Here is a 21,629-nt window from a genome sequence, read left to right as displayed (position 1 = left end):
AAAACCTTAAAATGTTTTATTTTTATGTTTGTGTGAGCCATGAGCAAGCTGGAGGCAGTCACTTTCATTTATGACTTTAGAGAAGAGTTTAATTCAAATAAATGTGAGGTGCTGCATTTTGGGAAAGCAAATCTTAGAAGGACTTATACACTTAATGGTAAGGTCCTCGGGAGTGTTGCTGAACAAAGAGACCTTGGAGTGCAGGTTCACAGCTCCTTGAAAATGGAGTTGCAGGTAGATAGGATAGTGAAGAAGGTGTTTGGTATGCTTTCTTTTATTGGTCAGTGTATTGAGTACAGGAGTTGGAAGGTCATGCTGCGGCTGTACAGGACATTGGTTAGGCCACTGTTGGAATATTGCGTACAATTCTGGTGTCCTTCCTATCAGAAAGATGTTGTGAAACTTGAAAGGGTTCAGAAAAGATTTATAAGGATGTTGCCAGGGTTGGAGGATCTGAGCTACAGGGAGGGACTGAACAGGCTGGGGCTGTTTTCTCTGGGGCATCGGAGGCTGAGGAGTGACCTTATAGAGGTTTACAAAATTATGAGGGGCACGGATAGGATAAATAGACAAAGTCTTTTCCCTGGGGTAGGGGGGGTCCTGACCTAGAGGGCATAGGTTTAGGTTGAGAGGGGAAATATATAAAAGAGACCTAAGGGGCAACTTTTTAATGTAGAGGGTGGTACGTGTATGGAATGAGCTGCCAGAGGATGTGGTGGAGCCTGGTACAATTGCAACATTTAAGAGGCATTTGGATGGGTATATGAATAGGAAGGGTTTGGAGGGATATGGGCCGGGTGCTGGCAGGTGGGACTAGATTGGGTTGGGATATCTGGTCGGCATGGATGGGTTGGACCAGAGGGTCTCTTTCCATGCTGTACATCTCTATGACTCTAACTGCAAAGACAAGTCAATTGAAAATTTGTCTTGACGTATGTATATGCAGATGCATTTAGAATTAATGCAAATATGCTTCTTAGCTACATTATATTTGACTCAACTTTGAAAATGTTAAGGATTGTGTTAGGTTTCATTGGTTGAGGTATTGAGTTCCGCAATCGCAATATCATGCTGCAACTATACAAAACGCTGGTGTGGCCACACCTGGAATATTGTGTACGGTTCTGGTCGCCCCATTTCAGAAAGGATGTGGAAGCATTGGAAAAGGTGCAGAGGAGATTTACCAGGATGTTGCCTGGTCTGGAGGGAAGGTCTTATGAGGAAAGGCTGAGAGACTTGGGTCTTTTCTCATTGGAAAGAAAAAGGCTAAGGGGGGATTTGATAGAGACATACAAGATGATCAGAGGATTAGATAGGTTGGGCAGAGAAAGACTTTTTCCTAGGATGATGACAGGACAGGGCATAACTACAAATTGAGGGGTGATAGATTTAAGACAGATGTCAGAGGCAAGTTCTTAATGCAGAAAGTGGTAAGGGCATGGAATGCCCTACCTGTTAAGATAGTCAACTCAGCCACATTAGGAGATTTAAACAATCCTTAGATAAGCTCATAGATGATTTTGGGTTAGTGTCGGGGGACGTGTTGAGAATAGTCCACAGGTCAGCGCAACATTGAGGGCTGAAGGGACTGTTCTGCGCTGTATTGTTCTATGTTCTATTGTCAGTGTTGCTGATGGAAAAATACTTCAACTTCAGAAGATCTAAAATGAAATTGCAATTCTTTTAAAGAGGTGAGAACCTTTAAGCCACCTTTCAAGAATGATGGTACCAAGAAGACAAAGAAAGAGAGCAGCAAAAAGGTAATTTCGTCTGCGCACAATTCTTATCAGGTAACATATCAGGTCAAAAAGAAGCTACTGGATATTCATTGCAACCCTGTCAGCATCTGGAAGATATATTAAAAACATACAGTCTTAGAGATGTACAGCACAGATGGAAACACACCCTTCGGTCCAATTCGTCCATGCCGACCAGATATCCTAGCCTAATCTAGTCCCATTTGCCAGCACTTGGCCCATATCCCTCTAAACCCTTCCTATTCATTTACCCATCCAGATGCCTTTCAAATGCTGTAATTATACCAGCCTCCACCACTTCCTCTGGCAGCTCATTCCATACAAGTACCACCCTCTGTGTGCAAAGGTTGCCCTTTAGGTCCATTTTATTATCTATCCCCTCTCAGCCTAAACCTATGCCCCTCTAGTTCTGGACTCTCCCACCCCAGGGAAAAGACCTTTCCTACTGATGCTATCTATGCTGCTCATGATTTTATAAACCTCTATAAGTGGTCACCCCTCAGCCTCCAACTCTCCAGGGAAAACAACCCCAGTTTATTCAGCCTCTTCCTGCAGCTCAAATAGATTGGCCCAGGGTTCCACCTAAAACATTATCTAGTCTTTCTCCTTCCAATTCAAAATGACCTACTACTCACTTGAATATTTTGTGTGTTGATCTCAGATTTCCAGCTTCAGTGTTTCCTTTTATCCTTGGTGGTATTTCTGCCCAGAGTTACTGCGACCTTGATTCTGATTTTGCTCATATTTCTAATCCTATTCTCCAGTTGCAGACTTGTCATTTTGAATTTCATGATCTGATGACATTGTAAATTACCTCGTCTTGATGTTGATTATCAATAAATGCACCCCTGACAACCTGAAATTTTCAAGTAACAGCAGATTGAAATCTTACTTGGAAGATTAACTTTACCTCAGTGAAATACAGAAGGATAGTTTCAAATACGGGGATTCCAAAAATATGTAACTGGAGAGAAAGAGAATACATTTCTCAAATGGGTGGTTGGGAACCTTGGTTTATTAAGTATGAAATGAGACCAAATGGAAAGTATAATCTGGTGATGCAGAGAAAGTTGAGAGTTACAATGTGTAATAATTACATTTTTCATTTCGGAATGAGAAAGGAATTAGCAATTGCATCCCATTTACAGGAGGATAAAGATGCAGGTTTAAGGAGCTTCAATGAGGACACTCCCTCAGTTCTGGAAGAGACAGTTTCAGTTAAAAAGAGAAACCGAGAAACTAATACTGCGATGAGTGAAATTGAGGCTCAAAATGAATCCATCAAAGGTATCTGTCCAGGAATAAAGGAATTTCTGAATAGATTTGTTGATTTTGGATTTTACTTTATTTTTATATTTTAGTGAGGAAATGCTTTTGTTGGCAATGTGTCTAATCCAGCAGTGATTCATCAAATTAACTCAGTGTTTTGTTATATAGAATTATCTATAGATTCTGACCTTGAAACAGAAAATACCCTTTCTATAAAACAACAAAAAAATGTTGAATTTTTTCGGGGACTGTTCAAATCTTTCTGATTTTTTCCACAGTTGTCTGTACTGGAAAGACGTTGGAATCTTCAAATGCGGAAACACACAATGAAAAGGAAGAGAGAAGATACAGTTTGAGAAATAAAGAGAGAAAGATTTACACTGAAGAAAGGGAACTTTGTGATGAAGATTTTCTGTGTATGTGAAAAATGACCTAGCTGATTCTTCAGGAAGAAATTATTGCAAGGGCTAATATGATGACATAGGCTTTGAGAAACCAGACTATTGCTGCAGAAATATAGCCTGGCAACGGAAAAACCCTGTGTTTGCCCAGAAACACGCACTTATGTTTCCTCATCACCCAACTACAAATGATCAGAAAATACTCCCAAAAAATTTTATGCTTTAAGTATCTTTATTCACAGGGTTTAAAGTGATGTTTTATGAGTTTGAAGTGGAGTCCCCTGCCTTTTATATTTACTTGTGAGATGTTGAAGTCACTAGTCACATCATTCCTATTTACTGTGGTGAAGGTGATTGTGATCTGCCATTAGTGTAGATGAACCCTTAACTCTCTTGGGGTGAGATCTCCAGGATTTCAACGTGGTGATACTGAAGAGACAATAATATATTGACATGTCAGGCTAGTGAGTATTTGGAGAGGAGGATGCACTTGGTGGCTTTCTCCAGTGTATGCTGCTGTTGTGGCTCCAGAAAGATGATCATGGGTTTGGAAGGTGTTGTTAAAGGAGCCATGGTGTATCTTATAGATGGCACACACACTGCAGCTAATGAATACCAGTGGTGGAAGGAGTGAATGCTTGTACATATCATGGTCATCAAATGGGCTGCTTTGTCCTGGATGGTGTCAAGCTTCTTGGGTGTTCTTGGAGCTGCACGTGTCCAGGCAAATGTGGAGTACACTGTTGCACTGCTGGTTTATGCCTTGCAAATGTCTTTGCAAAGTCACAGGATGAGTTACTCCAGAAGATTTTAAGAGAAACAGAATTGGACCATTCAGCGCACGGAGTCTGCCTCACAATTTGGTCATGGCTGATATGTTTCTCAGCTTCATTCGTGTGCCTTCTCCCTACAACCGTTGACCACCTAACAAATTAATAAGCTATCTATTGTTGTCTCAAATGCACTTGACACCCACAGCCCTCTGCAACAACGAATTCCACAGATTAACCACCCTGTCTCCTGTGAGTGGAAACATTATCTCCACAACCACTCTGCCTAGGTTTCTCAGTATTCTGTAAGTTTCAATTATACTTGGAACCTCCACTGGAACTCTCCAAAGCCAGGACATCCTTTCTTAGATACGGAGCCCAAAACTACCCAAAATATTCTAAATGCGTTTAAAATCTGATTGAAGATTTGTAGCTCGGGTATCCGTTGTTGTGGTTCTGCTCGCCGAGCTGGAAGTTTTTGCTGCAAACGTTTCGTTCCCTGGCTAGGGAACATCATCAGTGCTGTTGGAGCCTCGTGTGAAGCGCTGCTTTGATGTTTCTTCCGGTATTTATAGTGGTTTGTTCTTGCCGCTTCCGGGTGTCAGTTTCAGCTGCAGTGATTTGTATGTGGGGTCCAGGTCGATGTGTCTGTTGATGGATGTTCTTGCCGTTTCCGGGTGACAGTTTCAGCTGTAGTGGTTTGTATATGGTATCCAGGTCAATGTGTCTGTTGATGGAGTTTGGGGATGAATGCCATGCTTCTAGAAATTCTCTGGCTGTTCTCTGTCTGGCTTGTCCTATGATAGTGGTGTTTTCCCAGTCAAATTCATGTTGCTGGTTGTCTGAGTGTATGAGCCATACACTCAGACAACCAGCATCATGAATTTGACTGGGAAAACACCACTATCATAGGACAAGCCAGACAGAGAACAGCCAGAGAATTCCTAGAAGCATGGCATTCATCCCCAAACTCCATCAACAGACACATTGACCTGGACACCATATACAAACCACTACAGCTGAAACTGACACCCGGAAACGGCAAGAACATCCATCAACAGACACATCGACCTGGACCCCACATACAAATCACTGCAGCTGAAACTGACACCCGGAAGCGGCAAGAACAAACCACTATAAATACCGGAAGAAACATCAAAGCAGCGCTTCAAACGAGGCTCCAACAGCACTGATGATGTTCCCTAGCCAGGGAACGAAACGTTTGCAGCAAAAACTTCCAGCTCGGCGAGCAGAACCACAACATTCTAAATGCGGTCTGACCAGACCTTTTACAGCTTCATAAATTGTCTCTGCTGTTGTAGCCCTCTTGAATGAATGTCAGCATTTTATTTGCCTTCCTGACTGCCACCTGAACCTGCATGTTAACCTGAGGAGAATCCTGAACCAGGACTCCTGAGTTTCTTTGTGCTTCAGATTTCCAATGTCTTTGCCTCTTTATAAAATCACCTATGCCTGCATTCCAACCCAAAAACATAACCTCACCCTTCATACATTGTATTCCATCTGCCACTTCTTTGCCCATTCTTGTAACTTGTCCACGTCCTTCTGCAATCTTGCTGCTTCCTCTGCATTGCCGGTCCCTCCACTTATCTTTGTGTCATCTTCAAGCTGAGCAACAATGCCTTAAGTTCTTTCATCCAGATTGTTAACATGAATAGTTGTGGTTCCGACATGAAGTCCCATGGAACTCCGCTGGTCACCAGCTGCAATTCTGAAAAATGCCTCTATCCCCACTCTGTGTTCTGCCAGTCATCCAACCCAATAGCTAATGCTGCTCATACTCTGACCTTGTAGAGATTTATAAAATAATGAGAAGCATGGATCAGATAATAAACAAAGTCGTTTGCCTGGTGTGGGGGAGGCCAGAGCTATAGGGTATAGGTTTAGGGTGAGAAGGGGAAGATGGAAAAGGAATCTCAGGGGCAACATTTTTACACAGAGGTAGGTATGTGAACTGCCAGAGGAAGTGATGGAGACTAGTACAATTACAGCATTTAAAAGACATCTGGATGAGTTTGTGAAAAGGAAAGTTTTAGAGAGTTGTGGGCCAAGTGGTGGTAAATTGCACTAAATTAGGTTAGGATAACTGGTCGGCATGGACAAGTTGGACTGAAGGGTCTATTTCCACAGTGTTCATCTCCATAACTGAGAAGTGTAGCCTGGCTGAGAGGTAATGTCATTTTCTTGCTTTGTTACTGTTCCTTGAAACCTGTGTTGCCCCCTTGACAACGAACAGACTGAGCATGTTTCTGAGAGCTTTCTCCATGCGGGCCCTGTCACCTTCATAAATATCAAGTAATGAACTGAAATCCTGATCCATCTTTAATTTTGTGTGTTTCAACAGTTTGCGAAGACTGCAAGAGATTTTTTATTGAAGAGTGTCCTGTGCATGGTCCTCCAGTGTTCATAAAGGACACAGCTGTTGAATTGAATCAACCAGATCGAGCACGTTTAACTCTTCCAGAGGGCCTCAGCATTGCGATATCCAAAATTCAAAAGGCTGGTCTTGGTGTGTGGAATGAAGGAAAGGCTATTCCTAAAGGAGTTCATTATGGACCCTATGAAGGAGTCACATCAACTGAAGAATCAGCTGCTGTCAGTGGCTATTCATGGGTGGTGAGTGCCTGTCATCATTACCAGGTTTCTTGCATGTTTTTAAAGAAGCTCAGGACTCAGGACTTTGTGAAAAGTTGTTAAAGGTTTCTGTTTCTGGTTGCTTCTCTAGTTTTGACAATGAATGGACAGCCAGGGGAATCACTTGGTTTGAACAAACCTAAAGACTTAAATGTTTGCAAGTTAAGAATGGCCTACGTAAGTTTTCATTGTAGGGCTGATGGTTGCTGAGTGACTGCTGGAATAGCAATCACCATAACATGGTGAAAGAAAGCAAGTACACCTCTATTCAATGAAAATTGCAGATTACAGGTAGATAGATACAATTGAAACAATTTTTATTGAGCAGCCAAGCAGTCTTTTTACCAAAAAAGCAATTTTGTTCAAATTTAGCCAGTTATTTTGAACTATACCCTTAGGTACTAAACCTATCAAATTTAAACCTGATGGTGTTGACAACCTTGAACCGATCCAGTTGTAAAGAAATGAAAAGGTCATCAAGGGTATAAAGGTGAGGGCATTTTGGAAAATTAAGGAGGGCCAACTGCCATCTAAAGAGAGAGCAAACCCGCCATCTGAGAAATAAACTCTCACAATGAGTTCTCACAAGAAATCTCTAAGAAAGCACTACCTGTGCATAAAGTAGCATGGCACTTCTAGCTAAAAGTCCTCACTGAAGAAATTACAGAGAAGACATCCCTAACAGCAGGATCAGCAGAGGAAATGTGTTTGTAACTTGAGATCAGCAGAAGAGATACTGGAAAGACAACAGAGAAAACATAGCCTTCCGGTAGACACATTCTATGTGAACTTGAAGAGACTTATGTTTTGATTTATTGTTTTCTTATTACTTGTGTTTATTTGAACAGCAGACCAGTAGAATTTTAGTTCAGTTAGGGAATAGTTAGTAGTTAGTGAGGAATTGTTTGGTTTGTTTGTAATTCTGTTAGGGTCAAATAAATAAGTTGTTACTTATAAAGTGAGTATCACTGACTCCTTTCATTTAAACTAATAACAGGCTTCTCTGGGTTTTGTGGGTTTAATTATTAGAAGGGTCATTTTTTTATTAGAAAGGAACCACTATAACAGATTTGGGCTGATGTTTTGGTATGATTATCAGGGTGGTTCAACCTTTTCTCCTTTGTAACTTCACCATTCTAAATTCCATTGAGTACTGACTCAGGGTCCTCAAACACTCCTTATATGACAAGCCCTTATCCCCATGATCATTTTTGTCATCCTCTTCTGGACCTCTTCCAAGCTAGCACCCTACCTGTTCCCTACACCTATTGTGTCATCTGTAAACCTAGCAACAAGGCCCTCAATTCCTTTGTCCAGATTATTAATATATAATGTGAATCGTTGTGGTTCCAACACTGACCCCTGTGGAGTTCCACTGCTATCCTGGAAAGACTGCTTTGTCTCTACTTTCTGCTTTCTGACAGTATAAAATAGACATATGTTTATAAGAAAGACATTTTTAACCTTATATGCCAATTTGAAAAAAGTCATAATCTCCCAACTGAAAAATCTCTCCCCAAAGACCAAATCAGGATGGTGGACCTCTCAATTTTAGCTGAAAACTGTGAGGTCCTAAATAAACATTGTTCCCTTTGCCAGCATTTGGCCCATATTCCTCTAAATCCTTTTTATTCATACATCCATCCAGCTGCCTTTTAACTGGAATCGTACCAGCCTGCACCACTTCTTCTGGAAGCTCATTCCATACACGCACGTCCTGGTAAATCTGCTCTGCACCTTTTCCAATGCTTCCATATCCTTTCTGAAATATGGCGACAGAACTGTACACAATATTCCAAGTGTGGCCACACTGGGGTTTTGCATAGATTCAGCATGATATTGCGGCTCCGAAACTCAATCCTTCTACGAATGAAACCTAACACACTGTATGCCTTCTTAGCAGCACTATCAACCTGGGTGGCAACTTTCAGGGATCTAGTACATGGACTCCAAGGTCCCTCTGGACATCCACATTACCAAGAATCTTTCCATTGACCCAGTACTCTACCTTCCTGATATTCTTCCCAAAGTGCATCGTCTCACATTTAGCTGCATTGAACTCCATTTGCCACCTCTCAGCCCAATTCTGCAGTTTATCCAAGTCCCCATGCGACCTGCAACATTCTACCACACTGTCCACTAGTCCACCGACATTAGCGTCGTCTGCAAACTTACTAACCCATCCACCTATGCCTGCGTCCAAGTAATTTATAAAAATGACAAACAGCAGTGGTCCCAAAACAGATACTTGCGGCATACCATTTATAACCGGATTCCAAGCTGAAAATTTTCCATCAAACACTAGTCGCTGCCTTCTTTCAGAAAGCCAGAACTTTGTTCTACCTCTATTGTGTATGATCTAATCTTGGCAACAAGATTGGCAACAAGTCAACCACTTCTTATTGGATTACTTTGGCCTTCACTTCCTTTTCTCGTTCTCCCCTCAACTGATTTTGCATTTCCTCTGTTCCTTTCCTCCTCCTTCACAGGGTCCAGAGTAAGCCATTCACTCCCTCAAGCCTGGTCCATCATTGAATTTGATCACGGTGAATCAGACACTCAAGTGTCCTTTACCCGCACAATTTCATTAACGCTTTACATGATTTATTGAAAGAAGTATCAACATCTGCTTGAAATATACTCAAAACCTGAGCTTCCATAGCCAGCTTGGAGAGATAATTCAAAGATTGGCAGTCCTTATTAAAAATAAATTTTCAATTTAATACATTGAGTGTTTATAGAACTAATATTCTGGTATTCCTCATAGTGGGCAATTGGCCAACTGGGGAACAATATATCAGAACCTTGAAAATTTCTGATTGAGAAATGCAGAGTAGGCGTGGGGTAGAAGGGAACTGTAAGAAAAATAGCGACATGACAAACACCAAAGGCAATTTTGAATTAGTTTGGGATTCTTTCCTGACTGTTCAAATCTCCCTGAAACTGTTTACTACTTTGTGGCTTTATGGTTTAAATGGAGCTCTGGATTCACTGACACAAAAAGTAAAGGACGGTATTGTTAAGCATTCACTAAAAATGTGAAGCCACGGCACGCAGCTCTTGTAAAATTAGATCAATGGCTAAACAAAAGATATATTTGATTCCTTTTAACAATCAAATTATTTTATCAAAATACCTTTCTTCAGATCAGTAAAGGAAAGCAAGATGTTGAATACATTGATGCAAAGGATGAATCTAAATCAAATTGGATGAGGTAAGGGAAGATTGATATAATATTGCCAGAACTTGTGTACTTGGCTGTCAGACAATTTCCCCTACCCTGAAGCATCACATTTAACAACTGTTATGATCTTACATCATGTTATTACTGGTCAAGTAATTACTGGTCAGACTGACATCTGGCTTGGTAGATTATATTTTGTCTTGGTTTTAGCAAGATGGTCTCTCACTGAAACGTAAGCACACAATATTGCAGATTTGGTTTTAATGATAAAAGTAAAATTTATTAACCAGAACAAATGATGATAAAATAGAATAAGCCAATGCTTTTACATGTGTCACAACAAGTAAAACTTCGAACACAGTGAAAGTATAATCTCACTCAACTCAAAATATATGCAAAACACTTAATTACAGTATCGAGAAACATCCTGTGTGCAGTGCTCAAACCAAAGAAAAGTCTCCCAATGTCTCAATATGCTTAAGTTATCTGTGACTTCAACTCTAAGTCTAGAAAAAGCTGATAACATTTTCCTGGAGCTTTCAAGTGCCTGTGATGAATTACTCTTAGTTTAAAATCTTCGAGGAGAAAGTGATGTCTGCAGATGCTGGAGATCAGACCTGAAAATGTGTTGCTGGAAAAACGCAGCAGGTCAGGCAGCATCCAAGGAACAGGAAATTCGAGGTTTTGGGCATAAGCCCTTCATCAGGAATGAGGAAAGTGTGTCCAGCAGGCGAAGATAAAAGGTAGGGAGGAGGGACTTAGGGGAGGGGCGATGGAGATGTGATAGGTGGAAGGAGGTCAAGGTGAGGGTGATAGGCCGGAGTGGGGTGGGGGCGGAGAGGTCAGGAAGAAGATTGCAGGTTAGGAAAGCGGTGCTGAGTTCGAGGGATTCGACTGAGACAAGGTGAGGGGAGGGGAAATGAGGAAACTGGAGAAATCTGAGTTCATCCCTTGTGGTTGGAGTGTTCCCAGGCAGAAGATGAGGCGCTTTTCCTCCAACCGTCGTGTTGTTATGGTCTGGCGATGGAGGAGTCCAAGGACCTGCAATGTCCTTGGTGGAGTGGGAGGGGGAGTTAAAGTGTTGAGCCACGGGGTGGTTGGACTGGTTGGTCCGGGTGTCCCAGAGGTGTTCTCTGAAACATTCCGCAAGTAGGCGGCCTGTCTCCCCAATATAGAGGAGGCCACATCGGGTACAGCGGATGCAATAGATGATGTGTGTGGAGGTGCAGGTGAATTTGTGGTGGATATGGAAGGATCCCTTGGGGCCTTGGAGAGAAATAAGGAAGGAGGTGTGGGCGCAAGTTTTGCATTTCTTGCAGTTGCAGGGGAAGGTGCCGGGAGTGGAGGTTGGGTTGGTGGGGGGTGTGGACCTGCCGAGGGAGTCACGGAGGGAGTGGTCTTTTAGGAACGCTGATAGGGGAGGGGAGGGAAATATATCCTTGGTGGTGGGGTCTGTTTGGAGGTGGCGGAAATGACGGTGGATGATACGCTGTATATGGAGGTTGGTGGGGTAGGTGAGAACCAGTGGGGTTCTGTCCTGGTGGCAGTTGGAGGGGCGGGGCTCAAGGGCAGAGGAGCGGGAAGTGGAAGAGATGCGCTGGAGGGCATCGTCGATCACGTCTGGGGGGACTCTGCGGTCCTTGAAGAAGGAGGTCCTCTGGGCTGTACGATATTGGTCCTTGAAGAAGGAGGCCATCTGGGCTGTACGGCCACAGTTACCTGGACTATACCTCCTCCCATCTTGCCCCCTGTAAAAACGCCATCCCATATTCCCAATTCCTTCGTCTCCGCCGCATCTGCTCCCAGGAGGACCAGTTCCAATACCGTACATCCCAGATGGCCTCCTATGTATTAATACTGCAATGAACATCACAAAATCTATCCATACTGACAGAAAGTTGCACCATAAAGGGACTTGAAGTACTTGCAGACAAAACATAGAAAGCTGGCCCTTATTTCAAAGGGTTTGGAGCATCAGAATAGGGAGATTATACTTCATTTGTTCAAGATGCTGATGAGACTATACCTGGAGGAGTGTGAGCAGTTTTCAATCCCTTATTTAAGAGAGTATGTCATTTCAATTGAGCAATTCAGCAAAGATTCATGGGGATGATCCCTGGCATGAAGAGGTTGTCTCATGAGCAAAGGCTAAACAGATTGTGTCTCTACTCACTGAAGTTTAGAAGAAAGAGAAGTGATCTAATTGAAATGTATAGAATTCTTAAAGGGAGCTTGACAAGATAAATGCTGAGAGGACGTTTCTCCTCATGGGAGAGTCTTGAACCAGAGGGCACAGTCTCAAAATAAAGGGATGTGAAATGTAAGACTGAAATAATCAGGAATTTCTTCTATCAGAGGATTGTGGGTGCGAACGCCCTTGACCCTTGACACAGGGCTAACATCTGTGGTAGGTAAGTTACTTGAGAAGATTCTGAGAGGTAAGATATACGTGCCTCTGGAAAGACAGGGTAGGAAGCAGAATGTAATAGTGGTGGAATGCTTGTTGGACTGGAGCTCTGTGACTAGTGGAGTGCCCTGTGGCCAGTGCTGGGCCGATTGCTGTTTGTTATCTGTTTAAGGTACAAGAAATAGAATAGAATCCCTACAGTGTAGAAACAAGCGATTTTGGCCCAACAAGTCCACACTGATCCTCCGAAGAGTAACTCTCCCTGGCCTATCTCACAGCCCTATTACTCTACATTTGCCCAGACTGATGCACCGATTCTACACATCCCTGAAGACTATGCATAATTTAACATCGCTAATTCAACTAACCTGCACATCTTTGCACAGAGCACCCTGAGGAAACCCACCAGACATGCAGAGAATGTGCAAATCCACTTCACAAAGACATTTGCCTGAGGCTGGAATCATACACCGGTCCCTGATTCTGTGAGGCAACATGCTAACTGCTGAGCCACTGTACCACATGATCAGTAAGTTTGAAGATGACACAAAAATAGGTGTCATGGACAGTGAGGAAGGTTATCAGAAATTGCAGCAGGACTTTGATCAGCCGAGAAATGGCAATAGAGTTTCATATAGATAAGTGTGATGTCAAATCCAGGTAGGAGTTGCACGGTGAATGATAGGGCTTTAAAGAGTGTTGTGGAACAGAGGGAACTTTGAGTTCAGTTGCATGGTTCTATCAAAGTGGAGTCATTGGTAGAGAGAGCAGTGATGAAAGCTTTTGGCACATTGGCCTTTATCAGTCAGCACATTGAGTATAGACATTGTACAGCACTTCGTATTGTGTTCAGTTTTGGTCACTTTGCTGTCAGGAGGATGTTATTAAATGGAAAGAGTGCAGAAGAAATTTACAGGGATATTGACAGGACTCAAGAGTCTGAGTTATAGGGAGAGGTTGGGCAAACTAACATCTTTTGTTTTAGAGGGTAGGAGGCAGCGGGGGTGATATTACAGAAGGGCAGAAGATCATGAGAGGCATGGATGGGTTAATGCACTCAGTCTTTTTCCCAAGGTTGGGGAATTGAGAACGACAGGGCATCAGTTAAAGATTAGACAGGAAAGAATAAAAGAGGGGCAACTACTTGACACAGTGGGTGGTACTGTTAATGTTAATGAGCTGCCAGCGGAAGTGGTTGAGGCGGGTACATTAACAGCATTTAAAAGGCATTTGGACAAATACTTGGATAGGAAATGATTAGAAGGATATGGGCCAAGTGCAGGAAAATGGGGTTAGCATGGGTGGACATTTTGGTTAGCATGAATTGGTTTGGGCCAAAGGGTCTGTCTCCATGCTGGAGGATGATGAATCTATGACTCTACCTTAGATTCTAGGGTGTCTAACAAAAGCTTTTCCGGAAGAAGAATTGCAGAAGCTCAATGAGAAAACTGGGAAACCCATATTTTTGGGTAAATCTGTCCTCTCTTCTATTTTTAGATTAGATTCCCGACAGCATGGAAACAGGCCATTCAGCCCAACCAGTCCACACTGACCCTCTGGACAGTAATCCACCCAGACCCATTCCCCTACCCTATATTTACACCTGACTGATGCACCTAATACTATGGGCAACTGAGCATGGTCAATTCACCTGTTCTGCATATCTTTGGACTGTGGGAGGAAATCGGAGCATCCAGAGTAAACCCACACAGACTCGGGGAGAATGTGCAAACTCCACACAGACAGTGGCCCAAGGAGGGAATCAAACCTAGGACCCTGGCACTGTGAGGCAGCAATGCTAACTACCATGCCGCTCTTCTAAAATCTCTCCCCATCTCCTTTGAAATGTTGACACAATTATCTTGTACAGTATGTGCATAGCATGCATTGTAATTTTGTAATGGATAGAGGTATGCCCTGTCATTCTGACACATTTTTGTTCTGCTTCTCAATCTATGTTCATGCAACAATGTGAACTGACTTTTGGTCAGTTAAGTATTCACTTATTATGTTCCAGATTTGTTAACTGTGCCAGAAAGGAAGAGGAGCAGAACCTTGTAGCCTTTCAGCACCATGGCAAAATTTATTACAGAACCTGCAAGCGTGTTCCTCCTCGGTGCGAGCTGCTGGTCTGGTATGGTGAGGAATATGCCAAAGAACTTGGAATCAAATGGACAGCAATGTGGATGATGAAACAAAATCCAAAAGGTAAGAATTCTGTCCAAAATTAGCCATTTTCTGTCTATTTTAGTATCAACAATGTAAGACAAAGTGCCACATAATAACCGAGTTAGTTGAATTGAAATCCTTGTGGTGAAGGAGGAGTGGCAGCATGAACATGAAATAGGTTTAAGTATCAGGAAGTAAAGAATAATTCTGGATGGAATGTCTGCTTATGAGATGGTTGTAATCTGGTTCATTCCAGTGGACAGTACTGGCCTCCTGCTGATTCTATGTATTAATGACCTGTTTTTGGATACCTGATCATATTTGCAGCTGCCAAAACTTGAAAATATAGTAAATAGTGAAGAGGAGAGTAGAGGACCACTGAAAGATGCAGATCGACGTACAGTGAGAAGACACAGCAGATGAAATTCAGCTCAGCGTAGTGTGAGGAGTGATAATATAAATTCAGTGGCATTAATTAAAAGTTGATGCACGAAGAGGAATCTGGAGATTCACGTAACTCAGAAAGGCATTTAATACATCGATACGGACTTATTGACATGACACAAATGCAAATTGAGAAACCTTTATAAATGGCCCTTTTGACCTCAGATAGAATGCTATTTCAAATTCTGGACATTTCAATTTGGAAAAAATGACAATGTGCTGAGGCATGTTCAGTGGAGATTTACCTGAACAGATTCAGAATGGGAGACTTCCGTTGTGTAATGTCAAATGGAAGGCGTGACTGTTTTCCACGTTGTGCCTTGAAGGTTTCAGAGATATTTATTAAAGGTGTTTAACTTATTTGATTTTGTGATCGAGCAGCTATGGGTAGAATATATTAACTGGTTAAAAACAAAGTTCACCAGAGAACACAGATAATTGACTGGTTGATCTCTGTATTTATCATAGAGCACAGAGAATGATGAAGATTATGTTCAGCTAAATTATGTTTATACTGCAATGGGTTCTCTCTCTCTGGACTAGAGATCTGGTGGTGATGTTCCTCATGTTTTCTCTTGGCTGGAGTTGGAAAGTCATGTTGTGCTTGTACAGAACATTGGTTAGACCACTTTTGGAATACTGCATGCAATTTTGGTATCCTTCCTCATAGAGTCATACAGATGTACAGCATGGAAACAGACCCTTCCGTGCAACCCGTCCATGCCGACCAGATATCCCAACTCAATCTAGTCCCACCTGCCAGCATCCAGCCCATATGCCTCCAAACCCTTCCTATTCATATACCCATCCAAATGCCTTTAAAATGTTGCAATTGTACCAGCCTCCACCATTTCCCCTGGCAGCTCATTCTATACATGTACCACCCACCCTCTGCATGAAAACATTGCCCCTTAGGTCCCTTTTATATCTTTCCCCTCTCACTCTAAACCTATGCCCTCTAGTTCTGGATTCCCCAACCCCAGGGAAAAGACTTGGCCTCTTTACCCTATCCATGCCCCTCATAATTTTATAAACCTCTATAAGGTCACCCCTCAGCCTCTGATGCTCCAGGGAAAACAGCCCCAGCCTGTTCAGCCTCTCCCTATAGCTCAAATCCTCCAACCCTGGCAATATCCTTGTAAATCTTTTCTGAACCTTTTCAAGTTTCACAACATTTTTCTGATCGGAAGGAGACCAGAATTGCATGCAATATTCCAACAGTGGCCTAACCAATGTCCTGTTCCTCTCAGAAGCATGTTGTGAAACTTGAAAGGGAACAGAAAAGATTTACAAGGACTGGAGGATTTGAGCTACAGGGAGAGGCTGAATTGGCTGGGGCTGTTTTCCCTGAAGTGTTGGAGGCTGAAGGAGGTATTATTCCCTTTATTCCCTTTCCTGATTCCACTAGACAATGACATGTTGATGTGTCAGTCCTTCTCAGGTCTTGTCATAGAATTATACAATACAGAAGAGGTTGTTCTGTACGTCAGGTCTGTGCTAACAAATCAACTCTCAATTTATACTAGTCCCACTTTGCAGCACAAGGCCCTTTGCCTTGACTGTTGTGACACTCCAAGTACTTTTTAAAGGTTGTGAGGTTGTTCGCCTCAACTATCCACCCAGACAGTACATTCCAGAGCCCCACCACTCACTGGGTAAAAATATGTTTTTCTGAAATCTCCTCAAAACTTCCTGCCTTTCACCTTTATAATGTGGGCACTTCTTATTGACTCTGTTGTTGTCTCTGAGTTGCAGACTGTTTGCACATTGAAGTAGGTACTGAATTTAGGAACTGTTTCCTTAAAATCATCATGATACTTCCAAGTGAAGAAAGAAAGGCAATCTTGGCAGAGGTTTGGATGTATTTGGGATGTCACAAATTTCTCTAGCCCTGAAATATTGCCATTTGAAGCGTACTGACTGTCATTGAGACAATCAGAACACCTCAGTTTCCACACAGCAAAGTTCCAGCAGTAGCAATGAGATAGCTGATCTGATCATCTGACAGGGTGATGTTGCTCAGTGGATAAATATTGGCCACAACACTGTCAAAACATCCTGCTCTTCTTCACTTGGAGCCATGTGATTGTTGTCTGCCTTAACACACGGGCAGGGACCTGGTTTGAAAGATGGTACCTCTGAGAGTGCTGCCCTCCAAGTGCACTGGTGCAGTGTTCGTCTGGGTTATAAGCACACATCTCTAGAACTGGACATGAACCCACAAACTTGGCTCAGAAACCAGAATGCTATCTCATGACTCAAAGCTGGTAAAGATTGTCAGAAAATTCACAAATACCAACCCTTCCACCACAGCACATTGTTGAATTGAACTTCCAAAAACAGCTTCAAAATGTTTCATTTACACTGACAACTTTCCTCCATTCTCTTCCAGCAGGGGAAGAAGATGAGTGTTATCCATGCCCTCACTGCAGTGTTGCATTTACCACTGCCAGTTTTCTTCAGAAGCATATCAGAAGACATCCTGAATCATGTGGTCATGTTTCAGCAGGACAGTCTACTCCTTTCAGTAAAAATGTTCGTATGCATCAACAAAATCAGGAGGGATTATTTACAGAATCCATCCAGAATAGAGAATTTACTAAATCAGATGAAAATCACTTGCAGCAGGAAATCCACAAAGGAGAACGACTGCACACATGTACTGACTATGGTAAGAGTTTCCCATTGTCTGGGATCGACCAGCGGACCCACACAGGAGAGAGGATACATAAATGTCCTGGCTGTGGAAAGAGTTTCACATGGTCTGGGAACATCCATTGTCACCAGCAGACCCATACAAGAGAGAGGCCGTATAAATGTACTGACTGTGGAAAGGGTTTCACATGTTCTGGGGGCCTCCACCATCACCAGCGGACCCACACAGGGGAGAGGCCGTATAAATGTACTGACTGTGGAAAGAGTTTCACACGACCTGAGCACCTCCATCGTCACCAGCGGACCCACACAGGAGAGAGGCCGTATAAATGTACTGACTGTGGAAAGAGTTTCACACGATCTGATAGTCTCCATTCTCACCAGCGGACCCACACAGGAGAGCGGCCGTATAAATGTCCTGACTGTGGAAAGAGTTTCACATGGTCTGGGGACTTCCATTCTCACCAGCGGATCCACACAGGAGAGAGGCCGTATAAATGTACTGACTGTGGAAAGAGTTTCACACAGGCTGGGAACCTTCATTCTCACCAGCGGACCCACACAGGAGAGAGGCCGTATAAATGTACTGACTGTGGAAAGAGTTTCACATGGTCTGGGGACTTCCATTCTCACCAGCGGACCCACACAGGAGAGAGGCCGTATAAATGTACTGACTGTGGAAAGAGTTTCACACGGTCTGGGCACCTCCATCGTCACCAGCGGACCCACACAGGAGAGAGGCCGTATAAATGTCCTGACTGTGGGGAGACCTTTGTTTATCCTTACCAGTTGAAAGCTCACACTTGTTTTAAAACCTGCCAACGTTGTGGAAACGACTTTAAAGATTCAGCAACTTTTAAAGTTCACTTGAGAAACTGTTTTGAAACCTGATACAGCAAATGATAAATAATTTGCTGGCTTGCTTGCTTTCAATATTTATTTCTGTTTTAACTGATTAAAGTGATTAAAGAGTGTGTTTCATCTTTGTCCCATAGACTGGTTCATTACAGTGACAGTGAAAGGTCACTGTGATTATTGTTATTTTGTTGCTGTTTGGTTGCATTGGTGACTGAAAATATAACCACTTTACTGTTGCCAGTCCCCACATGAACCTTCACCTTGGACTGTACACCTGAGAGAAAAGGCAGTTACAATTGTACTTAAACTCCCACATGTGTATTCTGCCATTTGCAGACAAGTTTGAATTTTATTACACTTTCTGTCATTTGTAAGTTGAGATGTTTTATGACATACTCTTAAGAATTTTTGAAATAAAGTACATTGTTGGAAAAAATACAATAAAAGTGTTCTTTTTTCATTTGTGGGAAATTTGTTCTTCTGGTGGGAGTATTTTGGGTGAGGATAAAGTCTAATTCCTTCCTTCCATCCGTTCTCCTTGCCTACCATTTTTTTCCTGGTCCTGTCCTCTTCCCTGATTCCCATCCCTTTTTCCCTTCCGACTTGCCATCAAATGCCTTTTCCTCACCTCAACCTATCAGCATTTCTGTATCTCAACAGAATTTTGAGAATTTGGACACATCCTCATACAACTAGATCCTACCACACTCGTGTGGGTTTTCTATACTGCCCTTTACTCTGGGTGGGATGAACAATTTAAAGGTATTAGTCTTGCTAACACTCAACATGGTGGAGACCTGCTTTTCAGCTAACGGAGGGAAACCCACACCCGCCAAACCATAATTCCAGAGTTGAGAAGGTTGTGTTGGGTCCAGGTGTGAAATGGAGGAGTTTTTGGAAGCGACAATCACAGCTACCTTGCTGAACAAATATACAGCTTTGAACTCATCTTGCAATGCAACTTGAAATGAGTTCTCTTTCAGAGATCTCTGTTTATGAAGTGTTTTTTTTAATAAATGACATAGTTGTTTGATCTTTTATTGTTCTGCAAGGTATTCATGACACTATCTCCTGATGATTTGAAAGCATATCAGGAAGTGGTTTCCTAGCAAATTGATGATTTTCCACTGATTTTAAACTTTCAAGCATCATTGTAATTTAAAGGATACACTTTTTAACGTAAAGATGAATTTATAATTCATAACCAAGTTCACCTGCAATCTGCTCAAGGCATAAGTCAACTTCTTCAAACTATATTTGCCAATGTATGACTTAGCAGATGGCAAGGTAACACCAGTCTGTCTTATCTTTATGCATAGCAATGCCACTGGAGAGTCTATTTCCTGTGTTCCCTTTTTTAGTTTGAGAATTCCAAATTTTATTCTCCACTTAGCTCTTCCTCCTTTCTTTTACACTCGCATAGCGACAGAATTTTGATCATTCTGATGCAAACATATGGGAATGCATTAATATCCAAACAACACTTGCAGTTTGGGAGAGTACAATACAAACCCAAAATCTCAACTTACAAACATCTCCAATTAGTTTATGAACCAATATTATCAAAATGGCTTTGCATCAAAATAAAGTGGAACCAGTCAATGTCAAAATTCCACCTTGTCTGAAAAGCAGAATGTAACATTGGTGCCACACTAATGCCTGGCTATGATCATCTCCTTTAAGGGAATATCTACCTACTGATTGACATTCACTGGTGTTACTTTCACTGAATTTCCCAGCCTTAGCATCCTCTGGTGGCTTTCATCATCCTGATGAAGTGCTTTGCCCCAACCGTTGATTTTTCTGCTCCTCGGATGCTGCTGCCTGATTTGCTGTGCTTTTTCAGCACCACTCTAATCTTGAGTCTAATCTCCAGCATCTGCAATACCCACTTCCACCTATATAAACAGTGGCTACAACAGCATGTCAGAGGGTAGATATACTGTAGTGAATAACTCACCGACTGACTCCCCAAAATTTGTCCATTATTTATAAGGCTCACTTGCCTGGATGAGTGCAGCTCCAATGACATTCAAGAAACATAACACCATCCAGGACAATGCAGTCCACTTACAGCGTCACAGAGATGTACGGCATGGAAATAGACCCTTCGGTCCAACCCATCCATGCCAACTAGATATCTGAACCCAATCTAGTTCCACCTGCCAGCACCTGGCCCATATCCCTCCAAACCCTTTCTATTCATATACCCATACAAATGCCTCTTAAATGTTGCAATTGTACCAGCCTCCACCACTTCCTCTGGCAGCTCATTCCATACACGTACCACCCTCTGTGTGAAAAAAATGACCCTTAGATCTTTTTTATATCTTTTCCCTCTCACCCAAAAACTATGCCCTCTACTTCAGGACTCCCTGACCCCAGGAAAATGACTTTATATATTTTTTCTCTCCATGCCCCTCATGATTTTGTAAACCCCTATAAGGTCACCCCTCAGCCTCCGACACTCCAGGGAAAACAGCATCAGCCTGTTCAGCCTCTCCCTGTAGCTCAAATCCTCCAACCCTGGCAACATCCTTGTAAATCTTTTCTGAACCCTTTCAAGTTTCACAACATCTTTCTGATTGGAAGGAGACCAGAATTGCATGCAATATTCCAACAGTGGCCTAACCAATGTCCTGTAACATGACCTCCCAACTCCTGTACTCAATACTCTGACCAATAAAAGAAAGCATATCAAACGCCTTTTTCACTAACCTATCTACCTGTGACTCCATTTTCAAGGAGTTATGAACCTGCACTCCAAGGTCTCTTTGTTCAGCAACACTTCCTAGGACCTTACCATTAAGTGTATACGTCCTGCTAAGATTTGCTTTCCTAAAATGCAGCACCTCACATTTATCTGAATTAAACTGCATCTGCCACTTCTCAGCCCATTGGCCCATCTGGTCAAGATTCTATTGCAATCTCAGGAAACCCTCTTCGCTGTCCACTACACCTCCAATTTTGGTGTCACCTGCAAACTTACTAACTGTACCTCTTATGCTCGCATCCAAATCATTTATGTAATTGACAAAAAGTAGTGGATCCTTGTGGCAC

At 42.4% G+C, this 21,629-nt stretch overlaps 1 protein-coding gene across 1 annotated transcript; it reads left to right on the top strand.

Moving 5' to 3' along the window:
- Nucleotides 1-2,869: 2,869 nt before the first annotated feature.
- Nucleotides 2,870-18,944, top strand: LOC132833922 (histone-lysine N-methyltransferase PRDM9-like). The gene is made up of 6 exons (XM_060852585.1): nt 2,870-3,044; nt 3,305-3,442; nt 6,563-6,834; nt 9,999-10,066; nt 14,461-14,651; nt 17,563-18,944. The coding sequence occupies exons 1-6, from the start codon at nt 2,870-2,872 to the stop codon at nt 18,600-18,602; spliced, it is 1,884 nt and encodes a 627-aa protein (XP_060708568.1). The 3' UTR covers nt 18,603-18,944.
- Nucleotides 18,945-21,629: the final 2,685 nt, after the last annotated feature.

This window comes from Hemiscyllium ocellatum, chromosome 38 (genome assembly GCF_020745735.1).
Source record: "Hemiscyllium ocellatum isolate sHemOce1 chromosome 38, sHemOce1.pat.X.cur, whole genome shotgun sequence".
Lineage (NCBI taxonomy): Eukaryota > Metazoa > Chordata > Chondrichthyes > Orectolobiformes > Hemiscylliidae > Hemiscyllium > Hemiscyllium ocellatum.
This window is presented reverse-complemented; position numbering and strand designations above follow the sequence as displayed.